General features: G+C 41.5%; 1 protein-coding gene across 4 annotated transcripts in view; it reads left to right on the forward strand.

The window, feature by feature from the left end:
* The window catches only part of SLC25A13 (solute carrier family 25 member 13), a 93,254-nt gene extending 82,158 nt beyond the window's left edge, over positions 1-11,096 (forward strand). For all 4 annotated transcript variants that reach the window (XM_031614455.2, XM_090142774.1, XM_090142773.1 and 1 more), the window contains 4 exons: positions 4,999-5,137; positions 8,726-8,884; positions 8,973-9,063; positions 9,877-11,096. In XM_031614455.2, the coding sequence (XP_031470315.1) occupies positions 4,999-5,137; positions 8,726-8,884; positions 8,973-9,063; positions 9,877-10,066 (579 nt within the window). In that variant the 3' untranslated portion in view covers positions 10,067-11,096. The remainder of the gene's footprint in view (positions 1-4,998; positions 5,138-8,725; positions 8,885-8,972; positions 9,064-9,876) is intronic.

Genomic DNA, 11,096 nt, shown 5'->3' on the forward strand with positions numbered 1-11,096 from the left:
AAGCAACTATTTTTATTTTTTCTGTTGTTATCTCAAATTCAGAACTGCTTGTGTAAGAAAGTATTCCAGGACATACAGCTTTTTTGGGGAGCACATTGCAGCACTTCTGCAAAAGGCATTTCTTTCCTCTGTTTATCTTATTTCTGCTTTTATTTGTTGCTGTGAAAGCACTAGGGCATGGAAGCTCAGGGGTGGTAAATTCTTATTTAGCTGCAGATGTTCTGTAGATGGCAACTGTTCTTAAAAGTATAAAGACTGTGTATCCCAGTCAGGGAAAAAAGTATCATCTGTCCCTAGCTCAAAATACCATTTGTGTTGGCAGAAGTGAGATTTCTGATTTTCAGTATTTTTAATACATCTCATGTAATTTCTGATCACAATAGAATACTGAAGTGATCGTACAAGATGAGGTAATGTGTTTTGTCTTCTGCCTATCTATGACAGCAACATGCATAAGGTCCTGTTAAAGTCAGTTGATCTTATATTCTCTTGGTTTCCAAGGACATATTTAAATTGCTCATTTAAATACACTTATTTTGTACTGCTTAGATATTCATATCCATAAAATATTTAAATGGGATTTTTATTAAAATACTAGAGTCATAGAGTCATAGAATATCTTGATTTGGAAGAGACCCATAGGGGTCATCAAGTCTAACTACTTTTATAAGTAATCATTCTGGTGGATAGTGCTTTTCTGCATAACGTGCAGTGCCACTCCCTAATTTTGTGCAAGTTACTTCTGTGATGCCAAAGAGATGGTAAACAATAGAGTTTAGTAAATGATCCTTTGAGGAAATGACACATCAGTTGTGGTAATGTTTATGATTAGAATTCCTAGAAGATATTTATCCCAGATTTGTGCCTTGGCTGATAATGCCAGCACAGCCTGCATATCCAAAACTAGTCAGAAAATCTTTCAATAAGCCTTTTTTTTTTTTTTTTTAATTTAAAATAACAATAACTTCATAAGCAGGCTTCTGGTGTGTTGACCTGGAAGATGTCATCTCAGTTGGCAATACGTACCAAGCTCTCACCTGGTAGCTTTTGGTACCATCTGAGGAATTCCAGCTCTTCACGTTGTGGGTTTACAGCAGGGTGATAAACATGAAACTGAGTAGGAAAAGAGTTGAGTTATATTAACTTGCATCCAGCACGCGCATTGTGATTGCATTCTCCTACGTGAGTACCTGCTGTTCAGAAGGTTTAGTTCCAAAAGAAGCCCTTTTCCTGAGAAGTTTTGCCACTCTTGTCTGCAAAATGCATCTGAATTGCTGTCGCAGTATTTGGATTGTGTTTTATTCCTCTAAGCTGATGTGCTGAATCAGTTTCATGTATTGGTTGGAGTAAACATGTGAATAAAAGCATGTAGCGGCTCTTAAGGCAATGTCATTTTACAGCAGAAGAAATTATGGCCCTCAAAAGCAAATACCTGTGGTGTTTGTGAACGCTACAAAACCTGTTAGGTGCTGCTAGAGCTCCGATTCCAAAGGGTTAAGTCTGTAGTAAAACCCAAGAAGAATGCAAAATGATCAAGAAATGACATGCTGCCTATTGTTTGTAGCTATAGGATCAAAATAACAATTATACATGCCAAATAAATTCTAAACCTGTAAAGGAGAAAAAGAGGGGGTGGCTGTAAGTACAGGTGCCAGAAGCATTAAATAACCCTCTCAGACAAGGTGCACCACTGTTGTCTTGAATGCTGCTAGGTCCCCCAGTCTGGCATTTTTCCCCTGCACCAGACAATGTGCATTCACTGCAGGAGACTCGGGTAAGCCTGCGTCTCCCAGACCTGCCGGCTCCTTGTGCCCAGCCCGACACAGAGGTGCCTTTGTCAGTATAATTACCCTCCCCTTGTAGTAGAAATAGTTTGTTTAGAGCCTTATTTGCAGGTAGAGCTGGTATAAGCAGGAATTAGCATGCTAAAGAACCTGCCCCGGCACTGACTTGGGCTTATTTATCAGAATCTTTGACAATCAGAGCTTGGTTTTGTGTGGTTTTTTTTTTTGTTGTTGTTGTTTGGTTTTTGTTTGTTTGTTTGTTTGTTTTGTTTTTAACCTCCATAGATTTATTCAGTAAGATAGCATCCAAGATTAAGAGCTTTTAGGTAATTAAGGAGCTCGAAGATGGGAGCCAAGCCGCTGTTGCATTGGTGAGGCACATGTTATGGTGTGTAAGATCTCCCAACAATTTCATGCCTGGCAGCTCTGCACCTTGGCTGCCAGAATAAACGCGAGCGGATGATCCTTACAGCTTTCTGGGGACTGATTAAAACCCCTTTTGGCTTTCAGCACGTTGTCCACATCAAATAGGTGCGAGAAGTAAAATAAATGTTGCTTTTGCTTTTCAAGATACTGCAGCCAATCTCCCTAAGCCTTCCTAATTGGTCTAGGCTGGTTGCGGATGATTAACTTGAAGTTAAATGAGGCCTGCTTTTAAACATGCTTTCCCAGACTTTAAACAGAACGGTGGGGGGAAACTTTAGACTGTTGTGATATTGGAAGAGGGCCAAATCGGGTTATTATTAAAGTGGATCCAAGTTTTGATCCAGGGTTTGTTTACACTCAGCCAACTAAGTTGATGGACATCCTCTCTCTGCGTACCTGAGTGTGCGTTACTAGTGATATTAGCAATATACCATTTCTGTCCTGTGAAAAAGGGCCTTTTAATGAAGGGGGAAGAATATTAGCAGCTCAGATTCCGCTGAGAGTTGCTTGCAGTTGGAGTTTGTGGATTTCCATACGTTATTTCAACTATGTAGAGATATTTCAGAGTATGAAAAAAATGTGGAGGAAAATGCGCACAGTGTTTAATGGCAGCATTGCAAGGAAAATAGAAGTAATGTGCCCTGAGGGTAAAGGCAGCGAGGAGATTTGCTCTGAGGAGAAGTATGCTCTAAAAATAAATCCTTGAAGAAACCGTCTTGGTCTGAGAATGTTTCATTAGTGAATTTCGTAATTTTTCTGTGAGATGAATATAGTGCAGACATTTGATCATTAAAAAGTTGTTTTCTTGTGCAGAGCTGGGTAAAACCCTAGTCTTTTTTTTTTTTTTTTAATGTAAGGCTTAAAGGTAAACTGTAAAGCAGGCTTCTGTTGGAGCACAAGGCCAGAACTCCTGTGGAATGTGAACTGCAAAAGATCCACCTTCTTACCCTGTTGGTGAGGTGTACAGGCTAGATGGGTAATTCTGAGAGCCCAGCCCAGCACTGACTTTGTTTTGTGCCTGGTAACTCGGTTCAGCCTGTGCCTGTGCAATGGCAGTGCTCTGAGGACCTATGTGGCATTTTCTTTAAGTCTTATTCAGTGTACCTGAGGAAGGCCTAACAAGAACCAGTGACTGCGAGCATAAATCAGACCTATCCAATTACGCAACAAGGCGAAACTTCTTAGAAGCAAGAGTAATTAACCTTAGAGTGGACTGTCAGGTAAAATGGTCAGTTCTTGGTTTGAGAATGTCAGGAAATAAGCTGAGAGAGGATCAGGGACAGAAAGGGGCTCCAACAGTTTGTTTTGCTCGCTGCACTTGGCAGCTACGCCCGTGCCATGCAGAGCATCTGACGAGTGGATCTAAAGGCTGGCTTTAGATAAAATCTTTATTTTCTCAGAGGTCAAACTTTGCTTCTTAGCATCTCTTGTGAACAGGCTGACAGGATCTGTTTTTACCGTATTTCCTTCTGCCTCACCTTGCCAGAAGGCATCTTTTCAGCCTTTCTGACACCTTGCAACTCTTGCGTGTTTGCTGGGTAACCAGCATCCAGCTTACTTCAGCACTCTATTTTCACTGCTATTACCATACGAGCTAAACTTACGGATATATCCAGGCATATAATTATATTTAATTAAATTCTGTGCATATTAGCATGTCACCTGTGAAATGCTTGGTGCCAAGCCATGCTCCGGTAGGGCTGTACACCAGAAAGCTGTAGTAACCAGGGCAACTCAGGAGGGCTTACTGAGGAACCTCAAGGAGTTTCACTGTGCCTCTGCCCTAGTTTCAAAGCAAGCAGGCTTAGCCTCATCCATGAAGCAGTTCTTTCTGAAGCTTGAAAGACTTCACCAGTTTTCCAAAGGCACCTCCTGTTTGTGTCTGCCTGCCACACTCAGTCCTCATGTGTTCATACTCTGGTGTCCTGGATCCTCACGTTGAGGAAAGGCAGACTGCAGGTCCCTTTGCTATCAGAGCATGGATGATATTTGGTATTTCATTTTCTTTGACCTACTGTAGTAGCTTTTTGCATTTCCTCTTGCTAGAAAAAATTTTTTCTTGCCTTTCTTGCCCCCCAGTTTTTATTGCCTTTTTACCATCCTCCTAAGTTTGAAGCCATTGTACTGGTAACTGCATTGGTTGTTTGTACCACTGAAGCAAATTGGTAGCAAGAGCTGAAACTGACCTGAAAACAAACTGTGTCCCAAATCATGTGTACCTCAAAAATCACAAATAAGTCTCTCTGTTACGGCTCTGTGAAAGGGTTGGTGTTACAGCCCTACTTTTCCCTGATACATGTTGCATTATCAATTGCAATGTCTGCATGGATGTATGGAGGAAGCACTATTTTCTTTGAAGTATTTATTTTAAGTGGGAATGAGAAGGAACAGACTTGTCCTGTGACTCTTCTTCAAACGTACCCTGAACTTCCTCTACAGGTGTATGGCTCAACTGTCGACTACTTGCTATTCTGCAAAGGTGTTACCAGAGCTTATGCCAACACACAATATTTTCTCTATTACCAATAAATGTCTACACTATTAAGGAGTGAGGGAGAACAAGGAGACAAGATAAATATAATGATAGAAATTACTGAACCAAAAAGCAATACACACATGCTACTCAGCAGAGTGAAATACATCTATCTTATTTTCAGAGGAGAAACTGCTTTTTCTATAAGCCCTTAGTGACAAAACAAAAATTATGATGTTGCTCTGTTCTCCAGTGTCCGTTGTTCATCGTGTTAAATTTGCTCATTCTCAAAATATGTTCTCTTTTTCAACACAGGGCGCTAAGGCGTGTTTTTTGCGTGACATCCCCTTCTCTGCTATTTACTTCCCCTGTTATGCTCATTTGAAAGCTTCATTTGCCAATGAAGATGGAAGAGTCAGCCCTGGAAATCTGCTCTTGGCTGGGTCAATAGCTGGTAAGTGCCCAAACTGCTTTCTATGTGCATTTGTGTTACACCAGCAGTGCAGTAGTTAGAGCACATTTTGCAGCATTGTGCCCAAATAACATAAAGCTGCTATGCTAGAGAAATGATCTGAGGTTAAAAATAAAGATCCTGCAAGTTTGGGGTATATTCATAATGTTTAGGGGGAGAAAAGAAATGAAAGATTGAAGTTCTGATGTTTTGTCATCACGTATCATCTTTACTTGTGACGTTACTGTGCTGTTGGCTTTGGCTGGCTGAATGACTGGTAAAGGGTTTTGTTGAAATGGTTTATAAATGAAATCGCTGAAAATAAAATCATGGCATTTATGAAATTTTGTGATCAAAGGAATCTTGAATATTGGTGTGTGGAATCTAATAACCATGCTTGCAGAACATGCTGGCAAAACATGTGACAAAATGATGAAAATTACTTGCTACCCACAGTCTCCTGTGCAGTTACGTGGCTTTGTGAGGACTTCACCCTTATCAGAACAGTTTCTGAACTGGGCTGTATTCCACTGTCTTGCCTGTTGCAACAGGCACTTGTGTGGAAGAAAGCATAAGGAGTTGCTTGTTGTCTTGTGTGCCGTAAGTTGCTGATTCCTGACTACCCAGATACCAGAGAGGTGCTGAGTGTCATCTTGAGCACTTGCTTGTTCTGCTGCGTACTATATAGGATAGCCAAGCAGTTTCCACAGATGTATTCAGTTTGAGTGTGCCAGAGCCTAGGGGAAGACAGAGACACTTTGCAGGCTCAATTTACCTTTGTCTCAGCTGCTCCCTGACATGGTGCACAGCTCCTACACCGTCATGCAGCCTGGGAGCCTATTCCTGCCCCATCCATTCCTTAGAAGTTCTGTTCAGGAAACAAGTGGGCTCAAAAGCTTGTGCAACATGGCCATAGGGGAATGGGTAATAAGCAGGATGTTCCCATCAGCACTCACAAAGCAGATGTTTTCATCATGTTAATCATGGGCTGCTTGGCTTCTCAAAGCTGCACCCAAGTTCTGGCCAGCTGGCAGGCTGTGCAGCCTGGCAGGCTAGCAAAATGATGGAGACGCATGAGTCCAGCACAGATAAATAGTTCATCTTTTTTATTGTTTGATTTTTAAGGTTTCTTCTTTCTGGGGGAGTTATTTTCAGTCAGGATTATAAGTGGGGCTGTGTTTCTTAAAGAGTAAGGACCTTTTAAAGCCAGTAACTGGTTGCTGGATGTGGCCAAGGCCAGTGCAGCTCAATCGGCCTGCCTTGCTGAAAGCATATGGCTTCAACTCCTTTGTGTTGGCATTCAGTCATCTGTAGTGCATAGGAATCAACCTGGCACCAAGAAAACCAGCTGTGTTATAACGACTGGTGCTTACAAACTGTCCTCTCCCATCCCCATACCCCAGAACAATCAACCTCCAAACCTTTCAACAGGAGCTTACATCCAGCTTACTTCTCACCCAATTTAGTGGAACAAAACCATTTTTGAACTTCAGTTCTTATTTACAATTTACTTCAAACATAAGTTGGCATTTTAAAGCCAAGTCATTTATTGGATTTTCCTATTTTTCTCTTCCTAGCCATTGTCAGTTGATTGCAGACTGAGATAGCTGTCCTTTGAAGCCCAGGCACAGAAGCAGTCTTTATTGTTGCTGATACAGCTTACCAAAATAGCTGTGTTGTGACTTTTATCCAGGATTTCCTGTGAATCCCACTCAAAGTTAACTCTCATGAGCAAATTACAGTATTAAAGATCCACCATTCATTATACAGCTTACAAAACCAAGAAATTTCTCTATTGGGTACAGATAAAGTATGGTGGTACATGCATGTCAGCCCTGCTTTGCCACAAGAAGGCTGAGGGGAGGCCACACCTCCAGCACTGGCTCCAACTCTACGTGTGCAGGGCCCTCTGGTTCAAGCTGGCCTTCTTGGATGCACACCCGCACCCTTTGCCAATAGGTGTTGTGTCTACTGTCTGTGTTTTCTTCCTTTTTGTTGTCATTAGGGACACATACAACACAACACGCACATCATCTGGTTGGATCTGCTGCTGTTTTCACTGTTCACCAGATCAACCTGTTGTGCCGTGGCATTTTCTGAGATGATGCCAGTATCAACAACAGGATAGCTCCTTAATTTGCTCCATCTGCTTACTGCTCCTATGAACTTCCTTCTCCTCCCGAGCGCCTCTTTTTTACTGTCATCTCCTGCAGTGTCATTTGTCTCATTCTGATTGTATGCTCCTCAGGGCAGCGACCTGTCAATTTTTATTTGTCTGTGAAGTCTTTTGCGCTTTATACATAGCTCTAAAAACAGGATTAAAACAAAAACAAAAAAACCAATAAAACTTGTTTTATACAAAATAGCAATAAGGAGTGAGGAATAAGGAGATGGCAGTCAATGTGTAGTAAGCAGAATTGCTTCTAAGTATGTTCTTTGATTTTCCTTGAAAACACTGGTTGGCTTTTGAAGAACAAAAGTCCAGCTTTAAATTGAAGACAAACCAATATCCTGGTGTGGGTAAGGGTAAGCAAAGAGGAATTTCACCCTCTCCAAAATTCAGAAACCTTTACTGACTTGCTGCATTTGCCTGCCCGACTGACCACTCTGCAAGCTCAGTGTGTGTGTTATTTTGGGGGGTCCAGGAGTGGAGGAGGCATTCTTTTGGTGATATGTACCAGCTTCCATCTCTCCGAAGCAGCGTGCAGAAAGATGCTGTGGTGCCTGAAGCCAGACCATGCTGGTTTGGACAAAAATTGTTACAGAATTATTAAGCCTAAAAAAAAACCAAAGCGAAGGAGATTTATGCATCTACATCTGACCAAGTTGGTTTGGAACAGATGCAGAATGGAAAAGTAATAAAACCATAAGAGACACTGTCTTCTGGGTTCAATCTCGATCCCTATTTTTTACTTTCTTTCTTTTTTTTCTTAATTCTAAACATGGGCAGTCTCTGTTTGGGCAGGAATGATTTCAGAGATATTGCCTTTTGGTAATTTGGTGTTTTTTACTTGCAGTTGATTATCTGCCAGGGTAAATTAAATCTTCCTCCAAGTGGTGGGGATGTCAGCTGTGACTGAGCAATGTGCCACTCCTAATGAGAAAAATGAACCTTTTTTTAAACTTAGCTCTTGTGCCTTGCTGAGCGTGCATGGCATTATCAGTTCTTGGTGATGTTGTTGTGTGGGATAAGGCAGTGTGTGTGTACAGGCTCTTCTAGCACAGCGTGCAGCCAGAGTGCCAGGAACCACAGCGAGGCGTGAAAAGGAAAGGGAAAGATCGACCTCACCTCCAAAAACATTGTGCTTATTGACTATGCAAGTTTCTGGTTAGCACTGAAAAATCCAGGCTATGCCTCCCAGCTTGACAGGAAGCCTGTGATACGTTTTTTCCTCTAGGAGAAGCTTTCTCTGGGTGAAGCCACGTCCACAATGGCTGCCTCCTGTCGCTTGTTTTCCTTCCCAACTTCTGCTCAAACCTTATGGTTTCTGCTAATGTAAGGATGAAGGGCATGGTTACCCCTGGGGAACTGTGGTTTGTAGCATATGTAATAAGTCAGCAATACCAACCCAAAGGTTTTTCTGTCCCTAGGTATGCCTGCGGCCTCTCTGGTGACTCCTGCAGATGTCATCAAAACAAGGCTACAGGTAGCAGCCCGGGCAGGACAGACCACTTACAGCGGTGTTGTAGATTGCTTTGTGAAGATCCTTCGAGAGGAAGGTCCAAAGGCTCTTTGGAAAGGAGCAGGAGGTGTGGAAAACAGCTTTGATAACTAATTTTCTTTTTTTTTTTTTCTTTGGTTTTTTGTCACTTAAGGACTGTTTTGTTCTCTTTCAAGCTCGTGTGTTTCGATCATCTCCTCAGTTTGGTGTAACTCTTGTGACTTATGAACTACTGCAGAGATGGTTTTACGTGGACTTCGGAGGAGTGTAAGTATGTGGTGTGTGAATGTGCCTGGGAACCCACAGCTGCACTGAGATCTCCTTGTGTCTTTGGGCAGAAAAGGGGTCTTAGTATTATGTAGAAGATATTGCAAAGGTTTTGTCAGTGTTATTTAAGCCACGTTTATGTCTGGTGGAGGACAGGATGATGTTCCACCACCTGTATCACAGCAAGACATTACCACATTTTATGTCACCATTTTGATCTGGGGACATGTGTTAGTAAAAATGGAGACAGCGAAAGGCTGAATAACAGGGTGGGAGTAGAACTGCAGGAGATGTGTAATGCTTACTCAGTCAGGATGCACTCTGCATTAGTCCTCATAAGTGTGGTGAAGGAGCTGCATCCCTTGTTGAGGAGGGATTTGACATACAGAAGGGTCTACAGGTATCACTAAGTCCAAATACTGTTTGTTGGAGCCTCAGCTCAGGGATGTGCATATTGCTGTTTTAACATGATTACCAGATACAGCTGCAGATGCTTATGAAGCTTTGGGGGCAATAGAATGCTACCAAAGAAGTTATTTAAATTCTGCTGAGTTACTGGATTGGTTGTACGCTGTAGGAGAGAGTTCTGGACTTCACAGTGCAGTTTTAATCAGAGCACTGAAAGATTTGACCATCCTCCATCTCAGTGAATGCAAAGACCCTTGGCTGTTCTGGAAGGTTGTGGCATTTAATTTAGTTACTTAGTAGGAAGTGCTCTCAGGTTCCTCACTCAGCTGGCTTTACGGGGTAGTTTTGTGAATATTGCTTTCATGCTATGGAAATTATTATTTTTTTATTATTATTGTTTTGCAGAAAACCAGTTGGATCGGAGCCAGTTCCTAAATCCAGGATCACACTCCCTGCTCCTAACCCTGACCATGTTGGTGGTTACAAATTGGCAGTTGCCACTTTTGCAGGGATTGAAAACAAGTTTGGACTTTACCTACCTCGGTTTAAGCCATCACCACCTACCTCAAAGGCTGCTGCAGCAGTAGGACCCTAAGCTTATTGCTGTAGGCTTTTTGTTATTAGTTGGGAAAGAGCCACTTTTCTAATTGGTTAATACTTTTGTTCCTTTAGCTTCACATCGTATAACAGTTTGGCTTCATTTGAGTTTTAAGGCAGTTCTCATCTTAAACGTAATCATTTGTCTTTGTGCTTCCTTAACCAGATCACTGTGAAATTCTTACCAGTCGTTTTAAGTTTGGGACCATGAATGTATCTGTCCGCATCTGACATGAGCTTGTGTTGGGAAGACACTAATTTTAGGTTCCATTTATTGGGGAGGGTTGGGTGAGAGCTGTGAACCAGATCATCTTACAGACAGTGCTCAGTTGCAGATTCCCAGGGTGGGTGTCACACACTGTCACTCAAATGGCAAAAAAAACTCAGTGGATATCACGGTGCTCTAAGCAGAATGATTTTGAGTGTACATGTAAATTGGTTATCAACTTAGTGCGTGTCTGTAGAGGTCAGCAAATATGCCCCTGGTACCTAAGTCTGCCAGTACAGCTTCAACTTTTTAAATATGTACACGCACAAGTTCTGTTTCTGGATTGTATTATGAAGCTTTTATGTGGAACATGTTTTTGTAATGGAAACCACATTTATAAATGTTTAGCCGTTGTATTATGTTACCAGTATCAAAATGCTCAAAAGAAAGTGTTATTGTCCATAGTCTTTGCACTTTATGGCAGTACTTTTGGCATTCTACTACACATACAAGGAAATTTCATAACTAGGTGCCTATCTTGGGTTGCTGGTGTTTGGAATTCAGTTTGTATATGCACTCTAGTAAAACGCTGCTTGTTTAAATAGCTGCAATAGAAAATTCATGCACTGTATCAATGGTACCTGCCTTAACTGCTGGCTTGTAATTGGCAAATAGGTGGTTTCAGATTCTTATTTACTTCATTGAGTCCACAGAGATTAAAATACTCTAAAAGAAAAGATTTTACTTAATTTTTTGGTGCCTTGCACAGTGTTTAGAAAATCATGTATTTATGAAGATAGTAATAAACCTTTCAAACAGA

This window comes from Phasianus colchicus, chromosome 6 (genome assembly GCF_987193195.1).
Source record: "Phasianus colchicus chromosome 6, bPhaCol1.hap1.1, whole genome shotgun sequence".
Lineage (NCBI taxonomy): Eukaryota > Metazoa > Chordata > Aves > Galliformes > Phasianidae > Phasianus > Phasianus colchicus.